Raw genomic sequence first — 23439 nt, 5'->3', positions numbered from 1 at the left:
TTTTTTAATTTTTTGAAATTTTTGAAATCCTTGTAGTCCCTAAAGTTTTTTGTCAGACAAATTTTGGTTAGAGTTTTACCACCTACACGATATTCCTAACACACGAGTACATACAAAAATTGACACAAACGACGGAAACAAACAACCTAACACTAATTGCACCTCTCGTTGAGTGTGCACGTATAAAATTTATCTCCCATTGTTTCCCTGTTTAACAGTCATGCATCCTAATTGTATAAAGTGTAATAAAAAGTGTAGTGATGGGTTTGCATGTGATTTTTGCAAACAATATTATCATGTCGATTGTGCTGGTTTATCAGCTACTGAAGCTGCTGGTTTACGTATAAAAAATAGGAGAATTCATTTCTATTGTGATAATTGCAACGTGGTAGATATGATAAAAGAACTGAAAACCCAAATCCAAATACTGTATGACGAGATTGAAAATTTAAAATGTATTAAACAATCGCCAGAAACACCTTCAAACAACACCTTGTCGGAGGAATATCAGTGAAATTGAAGAAAGGCAAGAAAAAGCAACCAATGTCATTATTTATAATTTATCAGGATCAACACATCAAAACAAATTTGAGGATGATCACGAGAGATGTATCACTATTATTAATAAGGCATGTCCAAATGTTACCATTAAGAATTGTAGGCGCGTAGGTAAAATCATCGATAATCGTCCAAGACCTATCCGTATCAAATTAGACTCCGCTGATGACGTATTAGCAATCCTAAAGGCCTACAGAAGACATGATAATATCTATCTGAATCGTGATTTAACTTATAGGCAACGTAATCAGTGTTACAATATACGCAAGGAATTTCGAGAAAGGATTGCTACTGGAGAGGAAAACATTATACTTAAATATTATAAGGGTATTCCAAAGATCATAAAAAAAACGTCCCTCAATCCAGCAGCCAATAAATTCGCAAGATTTTTCTATAATTGTTCAAAATGTACGAGGTCTAAATACTAAAGTGGATGAATTTTATTTAAATGTTTTATCATCTGAGAGTGATGTGGTCGTACTCACAGAAACATGGTTGCAGGAAAATGTTGAGTCATCTGAATATTTTAGTGGTAACTATGATGTGTTTCGTTTTAACGGAGGTTATAGTGGCCGTGGTCGTGGTGTCTTAATTGCTGTTAATTCTATTTACTCTTCAAAAAACCTAAATTTAACTATCCCTGTTAATATAATTGATCTTGTGGGGGTCAAAGTCTTTCATCAAACTAGTCTCTTTAATATAATAGCCATATATATACCTCCTCGAACTTCATTAACCGATTATCAAACATTATTTGACTATCTCGAACAATCATTGAACATTTCCACAAAAACCATTATTGCAGGCGATTTTAATATACCGGATTACAGTCCTTCTATTAGTTCACCTCAAACGCATTGTGTGCAAGCTCTACAACAGTTTGCCTTGTATAACGCCTTGAATCAGGTAAATACTGTATCCAATAAATATGGTCGATTTCTTGATCTTATATTATGCACGGAAGATCTGAAATTTTCTGTCAGTAAACATGAATATCCACTAGTGAGAGAGGATTGTCACCATCCTACACTTTTAGCCACTGTGAGTATAGATTTTCTTAAACAAGTTCCTCATTCTAGCTTCAGATCTGACAACTATTCTTTCTACAATTTCAAAAAAGCTGACTTTCCTAGTTTATATGGTGCGCTAGCTAATAAATCCTGGAATATATTATATAACATAAATAATATCGATGATGCTTGTAATTACTTCTATGATGAATTGGATAAGATAATTGCATCATATGTACCAGTAGTGCAACCTAGAATGTCTACTTTTCCCAAGTGGTATTCTAAAGAATTAGTTGACAAGATAAATAAGAAAAAACACTTTAGGAAAATGCTTAAGAAAACCAAATACGATTATTATGGAGACATGGCCAACAAACTTCGTAAAGATATCAAGTTGATGATGAAAAGAGACTATAGCAGATATATTGAAGTTGTTGAACGCAGTATTCGCACTGATCCATGTAAATTTTGGTCATATATTAATCTAAAGAAAAACTCGTCTAGAATCCCTGGAAGAATGAACTATGGAGATCAAGAACTAATATCACCAGTAGAAATCGTCAATGGTTTTGCTAAACATTTTGGGAATGTATATGTCTCAAATTCGTTATGTGATGTTAAAGAAAATGATACGCCCTCTAATAGTAACGAATGTGATATAAAAAATTCAACGTATGATATTGATAACAAATGTCCTACTTCATATGGCTGTGTTTTGCACTTGTTTAAAGTGTCTTCCAAAGATGTATTCAAGGCTGTCAGAAAATTTAAGGCGAACTTTACAGCGGGACCCGACAGAATTCCGGCATTTTTTGTTAAGGACACTATCTTTTGTTTAAGTGAGCCACTTTGCTATCTTTATAACTTAATAATGCGTAGTTCGACTTTTCCTGGATGTTGGAAAACTTCTAAAATTACACCTGTGTTTAAATCTGGAAGTAAGGAAGAAATCACAAATTTTAGACCTATCGCTATTATAAACAATTTTGCTAAGATTTTTGATAGTATTCTAGCCGATGCCTTGCGTAGCCACACATCATCTTTAATTATTGACGAACAACACGGTTTCATCAAAGGAAAATCTACTTGTACGAACCTATGCGAATTTATTCAGTTCGTATCTTATGCAATGAACAACTCTTTGCAGGTTGATGTAATTTTTACAGACCCATCAAAGGCTTTTGATGTTGTGAATATAGACTTACTCTACGAAAATCTCAATCATTTTGGTTTATGTAATGGTCTGATTACACTTTTTAAGTCTTTGCTTGCCGATCGTAATCAATATGTGGAATATAGAGGATGTAAATCTTCACATTTTGCTACAGCTAGTGGGGTCACTCAGGGATCCACACTAGGTCCAGTATTATTTACTCTTTTTATAAATGATGTAACAAAGTATATAAACAGTAAAATTTTTCTTTATGCGGATGACTTGAAAATAGTTAGAGTAATTAAAGACATTAATGACTGCTTTGCACTTCAGAGAGATATAAATAATTTTACACATTACAGTAGACAGAACAAATTAAAAGTTAACCATAAAAAGTGTTTTTCAATGACTTTTTCACGCAAAGAAAATCCAATTACTTATTAGTATACTGTAGATGGTGTTGTAATAAAGAACTGTACCGAAATTCGTGATTTAGGTGTTATTCTGGATTCGTCATTGTCGTTTGTCCCACACGTGAATAAAATTTGTAACGATGTCTACAAATCACTAGGACTAATCAAAAGAAATACGTCTAGTTTTAAAAATGTAGATTGCTTTATTACTTTGTTTAATTCTTTGGTTAGGCCTAAATTAGAATACTGTTCTAATGTGTGGTATCCTTTTTATCAGATTCATATTACCGATTTGGAAAGAATACAGCGCAAATTTTGTAAATTTCTTTACTTTAAAATATATGGAGTATTATCCTTGCCAGGGTTATTCAAATACAGAGTTGCTACAGGAATTTAATTTGTACACCTTAAGATCTAGAAGAAATTATGCCGCAATTGTATTTTTATATAAGATCCTTAATGGAATTATTAACTCTCCCTCATTATTGAATTATGTTAAATTGAGTGTACCGCATATTAGTTTAAGACAGTTTCCATTATTTTATTGTGAATTTGCACGTACTAATCAACACATGTATTCTCCAATGTTTAATCTGTTTAAAACATATAATGAACTTAGTAAGGAACATACTGATCTCGATATATTTGGTAATAATTTTAATACATTTCAAAATAATTGTAAACGCTTAATCTTAAAATTTTAAATTATGCATATAGTGATTTGGCGACTGTTAACTTATTATTTAATTAATTACATATTCATTTAGTTTTCATTGTTCTATAACTTAACATACTGTTTAAGAGATATTTGATTAAGTTGTCATGATGTATATACATAGCAAAAAATCAATTGTTATGTTATTCTTTACTTTGTGAGAAATCATTTTTGTTTATATTATGTCCTATTTGGACCAATGGTCTGCTGGATGTCAATAAACATTATTATTATTATTATTATTAACCTATGTTTTCGTATTCTAGGGGTCTGAAACGTCAATTAATCAATAAAATAAATTGGCTCATTCATTAATTTTTATGAGTCACCCTGTATGAGTAATTTAAAAACTTCTAATAAAGTGCTAAATCACAATTATAAACTCATCATATTTTGTACATTTTGGACAGGATTTGTTATCGTTTCATCGAGTTACACACTGAGCCTTGGTCGATAGATGCCACCAGGAAAATAAATATTTTAATGTTGTGTATGTAGCGGCACGAACGGAATCGATGTTGCAAATTTATGTGATCGATTCAAATTGAATTGCTTTTCCTTAACTATAAATTTAGAAGCATGGCAAGTCGTAAAGTTTGAAGGTGCACGTGATTCTCTGTATGTGCATTACCATAAAAATACATATATTTTTAATAACTTCCGCTTTTCCCGAAAGGCATCCTTTCCACCCGTTTTTAATCAGAAAACTTTCAAAGCGAGATGAATTTTATTTTTAATGAAACAAAAGGGTTGCATGTAAATGAGTCGCCGCTTGCTAGGGTAGCGCCTGTCAAATTATTCAATTAATACAATGACTCTTTCTTTATTAGACGATAAAATATGCCTTTCATAACGTTTAATCCGCTTTTGTCAGTTCTGTCGGTTTTTCAAAGAGTTGGCCTTTTATGGAGATGTATTGATTTGGTTACTTATTGAAAAATACAGCGTCATAAAGACAAATCTAATTAAAAAAACTACATTTAACTGACTGAGTAAGAATTGTTGGGAGTGAAATAGCAACCGTCGTAAAAACGGGTCTAGAAAGCAAACAATTTTTACTCCAAATTAAATCCCTTTTAACGACGAAGCAGGTACATACATCTGCGTCGGAGCGTAATAAAATCAAAAAGCAGGCCTTTGTTCATCCGCCCAACTCCGTCTATAGACATGGCTCATATAGACACGGAGACACTCACAGTTACCGTTACCCGATATAAATGTACTCCCACGTCAGGTTTACACCTACCAAACACCCCATTCTAAACATTTTGTATCATGATTATTATACTGTGTCAATTTACAACTCCCACGCAGAAAAAGTGATAACGCTCATTTGTCTTATAAGAAAAGTGTTTAGTGAGTTTTCTTCACATTTCAACTTCAAGGCGTAGTAAATTTACCGGAAAGTTTCTTATAATTTCTTTCACATCATAAAACTTGTACACTTTCACCCTAGCTGCTGACATATTTCCATCCAACATTATCATTCTCCCAACAGACCCGGCGCTTTTTTTTTGGATCACTGTTTCAAACGGTTCGTCGTAAACATTTAATGAAATAAATGATACATCGGGTCAGTAAATCGTAAAATATTTAGGACACGCGTGTGATAACAAATTCCGTTTGTGGGCGATCACGCCATCGGCGAAGATTCCCAACATCAAATAGAAATAGTTTGTCCCGTGCCACCTGTTTTGCTCAAATCAATCCTGTTTGAATCGGTATTAATCCTTTGACTCTGAACGCTCCAATTAGTGGAAAAGCGCCCACATAGTTAACAATTTGACAAATATGTTTGTTGAAATCGTGTGGTAAATTTGATGTATTTGTGACTACGATCAAATGTCAAACAGCTGATCGATTCGGCTTCCTTCAATCAGAATTAACATTTATTGATAAAGCGAGAACTGGCGCCCGAGCAACCGGCCCCGTAGTAGGCACCACTCCTATATACTTTCTAACCAAAACCCGTGTTAAATGTTAATCACTGAAAGAAACCTCTGTAACTGTGACAGCATAACGAACACAGCCAGAAACAAATTAAATGAAGCTCCACTTCCACTATACCCCAACTATTAACTGTAAGCAGATCTTAATCGGCATTAGTCTTGAACCCTCCTTAATATCTCCAATTCCACTTGTAAACTTCCAGTTAATTTGCTCTTAGTCCAACGCCGCATCATATCTCTCTTTAACGAACAAACCCTTCCAGCTGCTCTTTCCGGACCTTTGCAATTCCGTTCGACTACATGCAAAGGCGCCATTACAAACCTTCACCCTTTTGCATAATGCACATAGATGCACATACATATTATGAGGAAACTGAAATAATTAACGGAGAAAGTTTCGTGTTGCACGCTAGCTAACATATCGTGATATTTACCGTGCTGCGAAATCTCATTAACACAGCGTCCGCCGCCTCCAGCAGCCGCCGCCAAGATACGCTGGGCCCCTTCTGCTAATGAAAGCCACCGCTCTTCGCATATTAACTCTGCATTATTATCAATTTATGGACTTGGGAAATTTAAGGACTTCGTGCTATTGATTCGGATAGAAAGAGGATTAAGACTCAAAAATCTGTTACTACTTTATCATGAAAGAACAAAATGCTGAAACTTTGAACCAGATTTTTGTTCCGTTTATTATTAATTCGAGTGAATGCACAATAAGCAGATTAGTCAAAGTCTCGTTTTCGCTAATGAGATGCACATCCTCTTTATAAATTACGTACTTCTCTCCGAAACGAGCGGGTATTAAACTAATGAACGACTTTTTTTTCTTTTGTGTCTGGGTTGTTATTTAGACAGGATCGTGGGAGTTCATTTTATGACCAATCAAGCATATCGGAGTGGTCTTTCGTAACAATTATTGACAGATTTGTTTCCGCTCGGTATCGATCTCTTATGACATTTATTTAAGGTCCGCTTGGCCTTTTATCGCTTTATAATGGGTCACGTGCGCGTAGTAACCCTTACATGATTACCTATTGACACATTCCAGACGGCAATGATGATCCATCAAGTGACGACGCAGCTATTTTAATAGCATTTTGTTCGTCTTTTTGTGTGCGTAAATGGGTCGTTATACAAAATTCAAAACAAACTGTTGAAATGAATGAATACGAAAAATTGGCAGGTGTGGGATTCGAACCCACGCTTCCTTTCGAGAATCAGAGCTTAAATATAACACCTTAAAATACTCGGCCAACCAGACAACACTTAAATGTTTTGTTTATAAATCTGCATTTTCCTACTAAGATATGAGAGGGGACATTGAATCCCCAGGTCAACAACAGACACGTGCACGACACTTCCTGAATCTAACCGAACAAGGGTCGTTGTCTTCGGTCAACCGAGGACAAGGTGATGACAAACGCTCGATAAAAAGTAATGGGGCTCCTTGCTCAAATTTCTTGAGCTAGGAGCCCCACTATATAACTACTAAGAAGAATCCAAAAGAATCCGAAAATAATTCGGGGGAATCCGAAATCCGAAGCAATTCGAAAAAATAATCCGAAAAGGACCGGAACAATTTGGCAGAAACCGAAAGAATAAGAGAAAATCAAACACAATCCAGGAAAAACCAAGGAACCAACGGACAGAAACTCAAAAAAAAATGCGTCCAAATTCCGAGCAGATCGGAAAGAATTCGGAAGAATCCGAAAGAAACCAGAGAGAGAATCTGACAGAAACCGTAAGAATCAGAGAAACTCTAACGGGAATCCGAAAGAATCCGAGGCATAGCGAAAGAAACCAAGGAATCCAAAGAATTGGAAGAACGTGAAAAACGCAAACAATCAAAGAACCTAAAAATTCCAAAAAAATCCCGAAGAATCCAAAAACTAAATTAATATATATCGGCATCTTGGAAAATTCCAGAGAATCCTAAAGGATCCGCAAGAATCCGAAAGAATCCAAAAATAATTCTAAAGTAACCGAGAACCAAGGGAATTCTTATGAATACGAAAAAATCCGAAATGAAACCGACAGAATATGAGACAATTCGATCAAATTCCGAGAAGGCCAGAGCGATTGAGAAGAATCCAAAATAATCCAAAAATAATTCGGAAGAATCCGAAAAAATTTGAAATGAAACCGAAATAATATCAGAGAATCTTACTAAATTTCGAGGGGAAGACAGAGAATCAAAAGAATCTGAAAGAATCCGAAAATAAATCCCCAGTGTCCGAAATCCGGGCGAATTCTAAAAAATATGGGAGAATGCGACCAAATTCCGGGAGAATCGGAAAGAATCTGGAAGAACCCGTAAGAAACACAGAGAATACGAGACAATCTGAAATAATCTGGCAGAAACCGAAAGAATAAGAAAAAATCCGACAGAATCCGGGAGAAATCAAGAAACCAACGGACAGGAACTCAAAAAACGTAAATATTAGAATCTAAAAAATTTCAAAGATTTCGGAAACTATATTTATTTTGGCATCTTGGACAATCCCAGGGAAACCGAAAGAATTCGAAAAAATGCGAAACGAAACCGAAAGCGTCCAAATTCCGAGCAGATCGGAGAGAATTCGGAAGGATCCGAAAGAAATCCGAGACGATTTGACAGAAACCGAAAGAATCAGAGAAAGTCTAACGGAATGCGAAAGAATCCGAGGCTGACCGAAAGAAACCAAGGAAACTAAAGAATTGGAAGAGCGTGAAAAACGGAAAGAACCAAAGAACCTAAAAGTTCCAAAAAAAAACCCAAAGAATCCGAAACTAAATTAATATATTTCGACATCTTGGAAAATCCCAGAGAGTCCTAAAGGATCCGCAAGAATCGGAAAGAATCCGAAAATAATTCGAAAGTATTCGAGATCCAAGGGAATTCAAATAAATACGAAACAATCCGAAATGAAACCGACAGAATATGAGACAATCGGATCAAATTTCGAGAAGGTCAAAGCAATTGCAGAAGAATCCAAAAGAATCCGAAAATAATTCGGGAGAATCCGAAAAAATTTGAAATGAAACCGAAATAATATCAGAGAATCCTACTAAATTCCGAGAGGGCGACAAACAATCCAAACGAATCTGAAAGAATCCGAAAATAAATCCGGAGAATCCGAAATTCGAGCGAATTCGAAAAAATATGGGAGAATCCGACCAAATTCCGGGAGGATCGGAGAGAATCTGGAAGAATCCGTAAGAAACATAGAGAATACGAGAGAATCTGAATAATCTGGCAGAAACTGAAAGAATAAGAGAAAATCCAACAGAATCCGAAAGAATCCGGGAGAAATCAAAGAACCAACAGACAGGAACTGAAAAAACGTAAAAATCAGAATCTAAAAAATTTCAAAGATTTCGGAAACTATATTTATATAATTTGGCATCTTGGACAATCCCAGGGAATCCGAAAGAATTCGAAAAAATGCGAAACGAAACCGAAAGCGTATGAGAGAATACAAGAGTATTCGAAGAATCCGAGAAATTATGAGAGAATGCGTCCAAATTCCGAGCAGATCAGAAAGAATTCGGAAGAATCCGAAAGAAGCCCCAGACAATCTGACAGAAACCGAAAGAATCAGAGAATCTAACGGAATCCGAAAGAATCCGAGGCAGACCGAAAGAAACCAAGGAAAACAAAAAATTGGGAGAACGTGGAAAACGTAAACAATCAAAGAACCTAAAAAATCCAAAAAAATCCCGAAGAATCCGAAAACTAAATTGATATATTTCGGCATCTTGGAAAATCCCAGAGAATCCTAAAGGATCCGCAAGAATCCGAAAGAATCCGAAAATAATTCCAAAGTATTCTAGATCCAAGGGAATTCAAATGAATACGAAACAATACGAAATGAAACCGACAGAATATGAGACAATCCGATCAAATTCCGAGAAGGTCAGAGCGATTGAGAAGAATCCAAAATAATCCGAAAATAATTCGGAAGAATCCGAAAAAAATTGAAATGAAACCGAAATAATATCAGAGAATCTCACTAAATTCCGAGGGGAAGACAGAGAATCAAAAGAATCTGAAAGAATCCGAAAATAAATCCCCAGTGTCCGAAATCCGGGCGAATTCGAAAAAATATGGGAGAATGCGACCAAATTCCGGGAGAATCGGAAAGAATCTGGAAGAAACCGTAAGAAACACAGAGAATACGAGACAATCTAAAATAATCTGGCAGAAACCGAAAGAATAAGAGAAAATCCAACAGAATCCGGGAGAAATCAAGGAACCAACGGACAGGAACTCAAAAAACGTAAAAATCAGAATCTAAAAAATTTCAAAGATTTCGGAAACTATATTTATATAATTTGGCATCTTGGACAATCCCAGGGAATCCGAAAAAAATCGAAAAAATGCGAAACGAAACCGAAAGCGTACGAGAGAATCCAAGACTATTCGAAGAATCCGAGAAATTACGAGAGAATGCGTCCAAATTCCGAGCAGATCGGAAAGAATTCTGAAGAATCCGAAAGAAACCCGAGACACTCTGACAGAAACCTTAAGAATCAGAGAAACTCTAACCAAATCCGAAAGAATCCGAGGCAGACCGACAGAAACCAAGAAATCTAAAGAATTGGAAGAACATGAAAAACGCAAATAATTAAAGAACCTTAAAAATCTAAAAAAATCCCAAAGAATCCGAAAACTAAATTAATATAATTTGGGAACTTGGAAAATCCCAGAGAATCCTAAAGGATCCGCAAGAATCCGAAAGAATCCGAAAATAATTCGAAAGTATTCTAGATCCAAGGAAATTCAAATAATCCGAAAATAATTCGGGAGAATTCGAAAATATTTCGGAAACTATATTTATGTGTATTGACATCTTGGACAATCCCAGGGAATCCGAAAGATTTCGGAAAAATGCGAAACGAAACCGAAAGCGTATGAGAGAAAACCCGAGACAATCTGACAGAAACCGAAAGAATCAGAGAAACGCTAACGGAATCCGAAAGAATCCGAGGCAGACCGAAAGAAACCAAGGAATCCAAAGAATTGGAAGAACGTGATAAACGCAAACAATCAAAGAACCTAAAAATTCCAAAAAAAATCCCGAAGAATCCAGAAACTAAATTAATATATTTCGGCATCTTGGAAAGTCCCAGAGAATCCTAAAGAATCCGCACGAATCCGAAAAAATCCAAAAATAATTCGAAAGTATTCGAAATCCAACTGAATTCAAATGAATGCAGTTCGTAAAGTTCCTTTGTTTTATATTGAAACAGTCAATATTATGCATTGTATTCGCCTCTTAATGGTATATTATTAGCTTGCAATCTAGTCTCAGCTAACGTAGATTTTTTTAATGACACTTTCAATAATTTTAAGGCGACACTGCGCCGCATTTTGTATAGTTAGTTACTAGTAGTGATTATGTATCTTTTTATGTATGTAAAGGTTAAATTTGCCGTCAATAAATCAATTTCAAAGAATAAGAAACAATCCGAAATGAAACCGACAGAATATGAGACCATTCGATCAAATTCCGAAAAGGTCAGAGCAATTGCAGAAGAATCCAAAATAATCCGAAAATAATTCGGAAGAATCCGAAAAAATTTTAAATAAAACCGAAATAATATCAGAGAATCTTACTAAAATCCGAGAAGACGACAGAGAATCCAAAAGAATCTGAAAAGAATCTGGAAGAACCCATAAGAAACACAGAGAATACGAGAAAATAATCTGGCAGAAACCGAAAGAATAAGAGAAAATCCAACAGAATCCGAAAGAATTTGGGGTGAAATCAAGGAACCAACAGGAAGTCAAAAAATATAAAAATTAGAATCCAAAAAATTTCAAAGATTTCGGAAACTATATTTATTTTGGCATCTTGGACAATCCCAGAGAATCTGAAAGAATTCGAACAAATGCGAAACTAAACCGAATAAATTTGACAGAATCCGACCAAATTCTGAGAGGATCGAAAAAAATTCTGAAGAATCCAAACAATACGAAAGAAAGCAAGGAATCCAAAGAAAAGAATAAAATCCGAAAGAACACGAGATAATCTGGTCATTTTTCATACTAAATGCCATTCAAATTTTATAAAGTAACATACTTCTGTACTTGTTTATGAATACGTCTTGAGATTTTTTTCCTAGGCATCCAGATTTTCGTAAGGGTCCAAATTAATTTTCAACCTTGTATATCAATGTAAGCTGACTTATTCTATTCATAAAAAAATAAAATTTCCTAAAATTACTACAACATAATCAAAAAGTTCAAGAAGCTGGTTTTATTGAACTGTACTTCAGGGGGCTATATCTTGGAGCAATTTTTTTGTGTTTGTTACATCAACGTAGAAGCTTTTCTGCTCGCTATGGTGGCAGCTGTCGGTAAAACTATGTACTTATATTGTGTAGGTTTCCATCTAGTCACAAGCATTTGACGTCTCAAGCTAAACTATCGATGCCATTTCTCTTTAAAAATTCAGGTGTTTTCAGAGGGCTGCAACAAGTATTAAATATTAAAGCAGCAATCAATCGTCCAAAGCGGAATTAAAAACGTCCATAACAATCGCGGTACTAAACTAAAAATGGGAGAAACAATCTTTTTGTGTTTTATTTTATATGATTTGTTAAACCTCGACCGAAAGCTTGACTTGTGGCGAAATTGTGGCAGTGTGTTTCATTATTTCCGTCTCATCATTCGTTGTTCTTTGGTGATTTTCTCCTTTGTAATGTGTCCTCAATCTTCACGACTTAGCCGTTGGAACAAAGCCGCATTAAGAACTCAATTCTTCTCATTATGCCTCCATTCCCGACTGCAACAAGTGCCCCTAATTAGAGTGTGACCTTTAAACTGCGCAGCATAAATCTTAATAACGCCGACTCGCAAAATTTCCATTGCAAAACCCACATCTACGCAACTAATCTCATTCAAGCCTGGCATTTTTTAGGAAAATCCTCGCAGAGCATGCCATATTTAGATGTCCGATACCCGATCCCTTATTTATCGAATTCGCCTAAGTGGATCGAGGTCTCCTATTGTAGCATTAAGAGGGAAAAAATTGGTTTTTAAATCGTTCGAAATTGAATTGTTCCCGGTGAATTGTCGTGAGTTTCGGTCGCTTGTCAGAAGAGGGCGTGCGTTAAATCAGATTCCAACTTAGACGATTACGGTCCTAATAAAAGTTCCTGGAAGCCCAAATGCAACAATTCCGGTCACATCTGCTCCATCAATAATCGATACGGTGCTTTGGCCTACATAATGAATTTTTTAATGGTTTCCACTTACTTTTCTTTTTTTTATTATTCGGAACAAGCCAGAACGCACGCTTCAATAATAATAAATTATTTAAATTGCTTTTATCAAAGTCTGGAGGGATTACCAGAAAAATAAGCAAATTGAAAGCGCTTTTGCGCGAGCCATTAGGGGAAAGTGTTCCACTGTCAAACGCGTTCCAGAAAGAAATGTTTCCAAATACAATCAGAAAATGTTAAACCTGATTCACCTGAACGTAGACGAGAGAGATCCTCGACCCTAGCACTTCCCCGAGATGTAAAACTTGTATACAGTTGTTGATAAATAACAAAAATAATCGTGACCCTAGGTTCGACCCCTCTAGAACACCAGATGTTACAGTGTAGTGATTACAGAAAAAGTTCTGCTTTCAATTTCGTAAGTATAGCTGAAATAATAAAAGTAGCAATTTGAAAAACCAAAAAAGTTTAATGTTTTAATTAAACTTGGTGGTCAAAAGCGTCATTTTAAATTTGAGATATTGGAATACTGAGCTTGATGTGTGACGACTTCATCAGCTGACAATTTTAACTCACACCCGCAGACCAAACCGAGATGAAATTTTCACTTGGTTTTTAATCAGAGTGACATTTCATTACGGAGAAATTTGATACAATGTAACAATGCAAGCGTTCGACTAAAAAAGGAAAAACAGGCGAAACTTTATGAGAAAGCGACGTCAGAAAGGATTTATTATCGTGTTTTTCTTTTCATCATGCTGATGAGGAAAAAGAAATGTGTGCGGAATTACACCTGGCATTACACCGTCGTTTGTAGTTTTTCATTCCGTACTCATACCAGTGTAAGTATAGACTTCGTAGTTCAAAGTGAAGCGAATTCCAAGATAAAAGTAGAGCAAAGATGAAAGATTTTTATTTAAAAGGGAAGCAAATTCGGTGCCGCAATATTCGTTTTATTTTTGCTTACATATAACATGTTTAAATTATCATTCTGTGGAATTGCGTTTTAATACAATGTTAATTACTTTACTATTATTCAAATGTTGATCATAACAATTTCATTGTTAATAATTCTGCAGTTTTTTAAAATTACTAAATACAAGTGCTAAAATTGTTTAACTGCACCCATATTATTCCTGTGTGTGTTTATGCAACTGAAACAACAAACTCCCTATTACTGAGTTTTAGACTGAGTTGAATTGGTTTCTGGGCATTACACTTTTAAAAACTAACTAGTTTCTGTCAAATTTCGAGCCCACTTACAGCGCTTTAAGCGCAAAAAATATCGCCGTGCATTCATTATAAATCGCGAATATTCCATCCGGCGTTGAAAAAACTTCCGTTCCGTCCCGGTTTGCGCCCGTAATTAGCAATTAAGATCGATTTGTGGCCGTTTATATTGTACTTTTTATTAGCCATTCCTCCACTTTAACTGCGGTCACAAACAACCGGAGATAATCTGGTCAAAGCCGACCTGCGATTAAGCGAATTTTGTATTAACGGGCTGTCGTTTATTTTCCTCCCTTGCGTTTGTTTATTCTATGGTGCTTTTTTAGAATTTCGTATCAAAGGTGGCGTGAAAAATGGGTAAAAATTAAAATTTGAGGCTTGGAAATTCCTGTGAAGTGTTTAGAACATTAAATCTGGAAGCGACGTTGTAATTTAAAGTAAACACGTCAAAGCTTTTACAGAGGTGAAGTCTGAGGACTTAATGTAACAAGGGTGCGTATTTTTTTAATTACAGGTGCTGGAACTATTGAGTTTGAAAATGCAGATTTTTCAAATTGAGTTGTTAGATCACGATTTAATTTACTTGTTTGTATGGTTGATTTGCTTGCCCCTGTGGTAAGTGTACATTACGTGATCAAGGCGGGGAAAGTCATAAATCAGTTTTGTTTGTATGTGTGAATTAGCGTGAGTAGGGGATAAATTTTGACTGGGGAACCCTCGAATCTAACGACCTTGTTACAAATTACAAAGTATTTTTTTCACGTGTCACTAATTCCTTAAATTACTACAGTACTGAGGCTCCTTTTACAAATTCAGTTGCAATTTCTGTTGTGTAATTGACACATCACGCCATCAGCTTGTTTCGAGTCTGAAATTAACTGATGTGTTTCTAGATATGTCATCCTGACAATTAATCTCAACCTAACAACATGTTAACATCACGATATGACATCCAAAATTTGAAATAAGTTTCGCCATATCCTTTTAAGTTTTCTCGAACTTTCACCTAGAGTACGAAGAAATAAGCATCACGTTTCCGTCTGTCTGTAAGACTGTGTCCGTGTGTCCGTCTGTCCCTCTCTGCCGTACCACAAGGCAAAAATTTAGAGAAAGATTTAAAAACGAAATCCACTGAAATTTCTTTTTTTTTTTCTATAAAATGGTAGATGCGCCGGAGTAATTTTTATCCTACATTTCTACTCGTTCAAAAAGTCTACATGAAATAATACGATTAAGATAAGACTGATTTTGGCACTTTTAACCTTTTCGAACATTAAACTTGTCAACAAAGTATTACAAGGCAAAAATGTATAAAAACGATTTAAAAACGAAACTGAAACCTCTAACTTTATTTTTTTGGTATAAAGATGGAGGATGCGCCGGGATAATTTTTTCCTAAATTTCCATTCTTTCAAAAAGTCTACATGCAATAATACAATTAAGATAAGACTGATTTTGGCAAATGACACCCTCCAAAAAAATAGAGGGCGGTTGGGGGGTACTAGTATTTGATAAGATAAAACTGATTTTGACACTTTTGACCTTTTCGAACATTAACTTGTGAACAAAGTATTACAAGGTAAAAATGTAGAAAACGTTTTGAAAACGAAACTGAAATTCCTAATTTTATTTTTTTTCTGGTATAAAAATGGTGGATGTGCCGGGATAATTTTTTATTCTACATATCCACTCTTTCAAAAAGTCTACATGTAATAATACGATTAAGATTAGACTGATTTTGGCAAATCACATACCCTAAGAAAAGAGAGGGTGGGTGGGTGGGGATAGTATTTGATAAGATAAGACTGATTTTGGCACTTTTAACCTTTTTGGGACGTGAAACTTGGGATAATGTTTTATCCCACATTTCCACTCTTTCAAAAAGTCTACAAGGAATAATACGATTAAGATAAAACTGATTTTGGCAAATAATATACCCTAAGAAAAGCGAGGGTGGGTGGGCGGGGCTAGTATTTGATAAGATAAGACTGATTTTGGCATTCTTAACTTTTTGGAACATTTAACTTGACAACAAAGTATTACAAGGCAAAAATGCGGAAAACGATTTTAAAACGAAACTGAAATTTCTAACTTTTTTTTTTGTATTAAAATGGTGGATGCGCCGGGATAATTTTTATCGTACATTTCCACTTCTTCAAAAAGTCTGCATGAACTAATACGATCACTGATTTCGACAAATGATACCCTCAGAAAAGCGAGGGTGGGTGGGCGGCGCTAGTATTTGATAAGATAAGACTGATTTTGGCACTTTTAACCTTTTCGAACATTAAACTTGTCAACAAAGTATTACAAGGTAAAAATGTGGAAAACGGTTTTAAAACGAAACTGAAATTCCTAATTCTATGTTTTATGGTATAAAAATGGTGGATGCGCCGGGATAATTTTTTATCCCACATTTCCACTCTTTCAAAAAGTCTCCAAGAAATAATACCATTAAGATAAGACTGATTATGGCAAATGACATACCCTAAGAAAAGCGAGGGTGGGTGGGCGGGGCCAGTATTTGATAAGATAAGACTGATTTTGGCATTCTTAACCTTTTGGAACATTTAACTTCACAACAAAGTATTACAAGGCAATAATGTGGAAAACGGTTTTAAAACGAAACTGAAATTTTTAACTTTTTTTTTTGTATAAAAAGGTGGATGCTCCGGGATAATTTTTTATCCTACATTTACACTTTTTTAAAAAGTCTGCATGAACTAATACGATTAAGATAAGACTAATTTCGGCAAATGATATACCCTAAGCAAAGAGAGGGTGGGTGGGCGGGGCTAGTATTTAATAAGATAAGATTGATTTTGGCACTTTTGACCTTTTCGAACATTAAACTTGTCAACAAAGTATTACAAGGCTAAAATGTAGAAAACGATTTAAAAACGAAACTGAAATTTCTAACTTTTTTTTTTTTTTTTTTTTTTTTTTTTTGTATAAAAATGGTGGATGCGCCGGGATAATTTTTTATCCTACATTTCCACTCTTTTAAAAAGTCTATATGAAATAGTACGATTAAGAAAAGACTAATTTTGGAAAATGACCTACCCTAAGAAAAGAGAGGGTGGGTGGGCGGGGCTAGTATTTGATAAGATAAGACTGATTTTAGCACTTTTAACCTTTTCGAATATTAAACTTGTCAACAAAGTACTACAAGGCAAAAATGTAGAAAAAGATTTAAAAATAAACCCACTGAAATTTTTAATTTTAAATAATCTCCTTTAACATGGTGTGGTGTTAAAAGATCCTTCTCTAGATATAAATATGTCCTAACAGACAATAGGAAAAAATTTGCTGCCGAAAATTTAGAAAAATATCTAATTATTAGGTCCGCTAATTATGTGAAATAATAAAATAAATGACAGATGTTGCCTAAAACGCCTATTTTGCCATTTTTCGGGTCTAAGTCCAGCATTTTTATTGCCTATATTTAGGCCATATTTTGGCCTTTGTCCAGTTTCCGTTCCTGTGTGTCGTTTTTTACTCCCCATTTTAACTGTTTTTCAATTATTATTTAGTTCTTCTTTTACTCTATACTGGATTCGTTTGTGATACTATTTTTTTGTATGGTTCTATTGCCCTATTCCTAATTTCTCAACCCTGCTCCTGAAGATGCCACCTACGAAACAAAAATTATTAACATAGTTCTACACATGTAGTTTATGACTCCGTATTGAGTTCTTATCCAAAACGTCCAGATTTTTGGAAAAAAAAATCAAAATTATAAAACAATATTTTGAAATTTAATTCTGAATCTGTTTTGAAGTTATTGTAAGCATGGTAAATTGTTAATCAAAATATCTGTTTATTTCCGCCAAAAAATTGATGACGGTCATCTCAAAATTTTGCCGAATACATTCTACCCAAAATGTGCAAAATGAGTAAATTTATTTTATTGATTAAATCAGGGACGGTTTAGTCAATTTTCCCAGAAAACTTTGAGAATACAAGACTGTTATTTTTCAATTGCAATTTTACACTAAATAAAACAACTCAGTGAAACGGATAAAGGAGGTGGCGGGGCTAAATTTAGCTTTTCTCTAATTTTATCGGCAAGCAGTAACCCTGCCCACCTTCCCTTTTTTTTCTTAACAGATATGTCATTTACCAAAATCAGTTTTATCTTAACTAGTACTAGCCCCGCCCATCCGCCCTCTATTTTCTTAGAGGGTATGTTGTTTGCCACAATCGGTCTTATCTTAGCAGGTATTAGCTCCGCCCACCCACCCCTTCTTCGTTCCAGTGACTACTCTTAATATTGTTCAATCCTATCTTAGCAAGTTTTAGCCCCGCCCACACACCCGTTATTTTCTTAGAGAGTATGTCATTTACCAGAATCAATCTTAAGTTAACAGATACTAGCCCCTATGTTAACAGGGACTAGACAAAATGAATCACCTAAATGGAGACAGGGTGGGTGGGCGGGGTGAATTATATGTTCTGTTGTAAAGTGAGAATGGGAACTAATAGAACGTAGGCTGTTAAAAAAGTGTTAGTCGTCATTTTTTTGTTATACTACTCATTTATTTCTTATTTCTGAAGAAAAAAATTGGAGAACGGATGGGTGGGCGGGGCTAAGTATAACTTTTTCATACAGAATCTTCTATAAGAAAGTAATAGCCCCGCCCACCCACCCCCTCTTCATTCCAGTGATCACTCTTAAATCTTAAGATAAGACTGATTTTGAAAGATCGTTTATTGGCAAATAATATACTCTCTCACAAAATGGAGGTGTTCCATTTGAAAAACACCTTGTATACATATATACATTTTATATGAATTAATAAAACATGCAGATGAAGTAAGAAAACTAAATTTAAAACTTATTTATAACATTTTTTTCTTCTGAAATAAGAAGTAAATCTTATAGGAAATAGAACAACAAAAAGTTACAATTTACGCTTTTTGCACTTTTTTGTATCCTAAATTCTATTAGAGTTTCTACTCTCAATCTACAGAAGAAAATATAATTAACCCCGCCCACCCACCCCGCCTCTATTTCAGTGGTTAATTTTATTTTCCTTGAATGAAAGGTGCATCTTATGCTGAATAAAAATCAAATTTGTCGTTACAATGAGAAGAGGGTGGGTGGGCGGGGCTAGAACTTGCTAAGATAAGGCTAATTTTGGCAGATAGTTTATTATCAAATGATATACTCTCTCACAAAATTTAGATGTTCCATTTGAAAAACACCCTGTATACATATGTACATTTTAAATGAATTAATAATCCAGATGAAAAAAGAAAATTAAATTTAAAACTTAGGAAAAAATTAAACTTAATCATGTCCACCCATCCATACTAGCATTTTTTTCTTCTGAAATAAAAAGTAAATCTTATCGGAAATAGTACAACAAAAAAGTTACAATTTACACTTTTTGCACTTTTTTATATCCTAAATTCTATTATCGTTCCCACTCTCAATCTACAGAAGAACATATAATCAACCCCGCCCACCTACCCCGCTTCTTTTTCAATGATTAATTTTATTTTCCTTGAATGAAAGGTGTAACTTATTGCTGAACAAAAATAAAATTTGTCGTTACAATGAGAAGATAGTACTTGCTAAGATAAGGCTAATTTTGGCAGATGGTTTATTAGCAAATGAAATACTCTCTAAGAAAATAGAGATGTATCATTTGAAAAACACCCTGTATACATAATTTATTACACTGTCTACAATAATTGTCACAGATTATGGATGTAAATTTCTTTGTAACACTTTAAATGAAGTTTGTAAAAACCTTACACTATCAAAAAATTATATTCAACAGCGTATAATTAGAGACACTTGAAATACTTGAAAACACATATAAAAATCTTAGAACACAATGCATACGGAAATACATGTGTTTTATTACCAAATGTGACAACGAACTTTAATCCTCTGTGTAATCTACCCCTCTTCATTCCAGTGATTACTCTTAATATTGTTCGGTCATTTCTATCGATTTTATGTCTCTTCAGTTGAGAAGCACCATTGGGACTAGACTAAATGAATCACTGAAATGGAGGCACGGTGGGTGGGCGGGGTGAGTTATATGTCCTTTTGTAAAGTGAGAATGGGAACTACTTACTACTTAATCCTAACAAACACCGAGTCGAAGCTTCTGATACATGAAAAAAATAACATTTTTCTAGAAGTAAAAAACGTTTAATGAAATCTGTCAGGCGCTCCGTTAGTAAAGCATAATGAAGTTGAAAACCGTTTAATAAACTTCATTGTATAAACAGCAAGCTGGCTTCAGTAGCTGTAATTAAAAGCAGTTGCTTTATTATTAGACGCATTTTTTAATAAACGCTGGCACATTATGATTAGCAGACGCTGCGGGTGTAGGACAGAAAATTGCATTTGCAGCTCGTGTTATTAATTTAATACTGAAATAAATACGAGAGGAGAACAAAACCGTACAAATTAGTTTCAAAGCGAATATTGTGTGATGCATATTGTGTGGTTTGTTGGGACCGCATAGTTGGAAATTGGATCTATACGTATGCGTCAAGGTATGTGAAATTTTTATCGCAGCGTGAGCGATTTTATGTAATGCATTATTTTACACCTGAAATAACTGGATGCAAATAGGGAAAATTCAAACCGCGGAGATATTTGAGTTGATAGTGCTGAGTTGGGGTAATTTGATACTGCTGAGTCGTCCTAACGCTAACCGTAATGTTTTAGAAAAATGAAAAACGGGTTGCATGTTCGCTCTACCGAAAATAGAAACAAATAAATAATTCATAGTTCGGCCAAGAATTTCTTTATTTGAACAAATTCCTCTGGGTACACCTTCGCCGCTTCGCTGCACTTTTAAGTATCGAGATTGGAGGAAGCCTAGGGTCGGCGATTCTTTCTCTTTTATTGCTTTATCTGCCATATATTTCTCTATAGCGGCCGTAAACAGTTTAGTCACAGGGAAAAATAACGTTATTAGTTTCATTACATCTTTTTAGGCATTTAGAGGCACTTTTTATCTCTGTGAAAATAAAACCGTTACGGTTCTTTATAATAATACGGCGAATGTTGAGTTTATTGTCCATTACATTTTCGTATGTGTATTCGTATGAATATTTTTATTACAGCCTTAAAAATGAACCAGGAGAATCGTTTCTACAATTTATTTGCGACACTTCTTAACACCGCTATAATAGAACTCGATCCTTTGTCGGCCGCGAATTTATGGAAGCCATAAATGGTGAGGTTTTAGGGTTTGCGGGTTGTAGAGATGACGCTTTGGGGTTAATTTATTGTCGCCGCGGAAAAGATAGATTTTAATTTCGGAAGCTTTTTTAGATTAGGCAAGCCGTATATACGCATCTATTTATCTCCGTCTACCATTACTGCGTCCTTTCCATTATAACCGAGTTTTGTTTAATTGTTACGTTGATAGTGCGCCCGATTCACAATACCCCCTTACCTACGATTAAAACCCGACACTTTATGCCTCACTGTCACAATATCCCATCGAACTTCCCGAGCACCGACGAATTTTATGATCGTCACAGTCTTGCACCTGAAAGCACGAAATTCCGTGAAAAGTTTCTCACATCCTCTGATCCTTCGACTCCATTACGTTAACGTCGTCATCGACTGTATCGCAAATTGAATATTTGTTAAAAGTCTGACTTAAATCCCTAGGGAGCGGGGTGTCCAGTGTTGGTTGTTTGATTTCGTTACGAGTCACCGCTGCAGGCGATGTAAGGACGGCTTCTGAATAAGAAATGGCCGTAATAAAATCGACTGCATCTCAGTTTCACGATGTCAGTTTGTCTAGAACAAAAAGGAGGAAGCGGCTGACGCTTTTCGGGATTCAAATTGGACTTTCATCGTATTACGAAAGAGCAGTGCCGGAACACGGACGAACTAGCATTATAATAAGGATATTATGGGAAAGCTTTCAGCAATATCCGATTTTTATACTTTCGGAAATCGAGTTTTGTTTCTGGATGGAAGTTGGCTATCGAGATGCGGGGGATCCATGCACTGGATTAGATTTTATGCAAATCTGTAGCGGATTTTGTTTTATTTTAAATTCGGGCAAAATTTCGTGCTTCTTTGACATTCAGTGCTTGTGCGACATATTTAAACCACAATTATTGTTCCAGGGACGCCCTTTCCCACAACAATGCCAAAAAATTGCACGAAAACGTCAAACTGCAGCTGCTACAGAATTTGACCGACTTGCTAATGAAGACTTTCAGTTCTCAGTTCGTCTTCCCAGCGTTGGGCCATGATGATCCCATGGCGAAGAAAGAACTGGGAAAAATGTGGAGTCGATGGTTACCTACAGACTCTATGCACACTTTTGCCAAAGGTAAATTTTAGAATCTGACAACATTCCAAGTCGAATTTTTTTTAAATTCCAAAAATTTCGAGTTCGGAATGAGTTCTAGACCTCGAAATCTACAAGAAAATCTATTTGTTTAAGTTACGAAAATGGTTAAAGATGGGTCGAAATTGGAAGAAGGGGGGAATATTGGAAAATTTTCACTATTAAAAATTACTGATTCCAAAAAAGTATCTGTTTTAAAATCACATTTTTTTTTAATTCCAAAAAATTCGATATTTCAACTGCCGATTCTGGAAAAACTATTGGAGTTATCAAGAAAATGAGGTAGGAAAGGAATTCTAGGTCTCGGAATCTACAAGAAAGTGTCTTCAGGGCGGGTGGGCGGGGCTATTGCTTGCTTATAAATAATTCTGTATGAAAAAGTTAAACTTAGCCCCGCCCACCCACCCGTTCTCCCATTTTTTCTTCAAAAATAAGAAATAAATGTTACAGCAAATAAGTAGTATAAGAAAAAAATTATACCTTAGAAAAGCATAACGGGGGTGGGGCTAATACTTGCTAAGATTAGATTGATTGTGGCAAACGACGTACCCTCTAAAAAAATAAAAGGCGGGTGGGCGGGGCTAGTACTTATTAAGATAAGACTGATTTTGGGAAATCTTTTATTGGCAAATGAAATACTCTCCCACAAAATGGAGGTGTTCTATTTGAAAAACACTCTGTATACATGTTTACATTTTAAATAAATTAATAAAACATCCAAATGAAATAAGAAAATTAAGTTAAAAACCCACCAATACTGGCAATTTTTTCTTCTAAAATAAGAAGTAAATCTTAGCAAATAGTACAACAAAAAAATTACAATGGACGCATTTTGCACTTTTTTATATCCTAGA

General features: G+C 35.1%; 1 protein-coding gene across 1 annotated transcript in view; it reads left to right on the top strand.

Annotated features, from left to right (window-relative positions):
* The window catches only part of LOC135129479 (acid sphingomyelinase-like phosphodiesterase 3b), a 266257-nt gene that overhangs the window by 170296 nt on the left and 72522 nt on the right, over positions 1-23439 (top strand). Inside the window, exon 4 of the mRNA XM_064056628.1 lies at positions 22359-22567. Coding sequence (XP_063912698.1) covers positions 22359-22567 — 209 coding nt within the window. The remainder of the gene's footprint in view (positions 1-22358; positions 22568-23439) is intronic.

Source organism: Zophobas morio, unplaced genomic scaffold (genome assembly GCF_036711695.1).
Source record: "Zophobas morio isolate AGI-343-1 ecotype UQ-CSIRO unplaced genomic scaffold, CSIRO_AGI_Zmor_V1 ptg000016l, whole genome shotgun sequence".
NCBI classification, from domain to species: domain Eukaryota; kingdom Metazoa; phylum Arthropoda; class Insecta; order Coleoptera; family Tenebrionidae; genus Zophobas; species Zophobas morio.
Note: the sequence above shows the minus strand (reverse complement) of the source record. Positions and strands in the feature narration are given on the sequence as shown.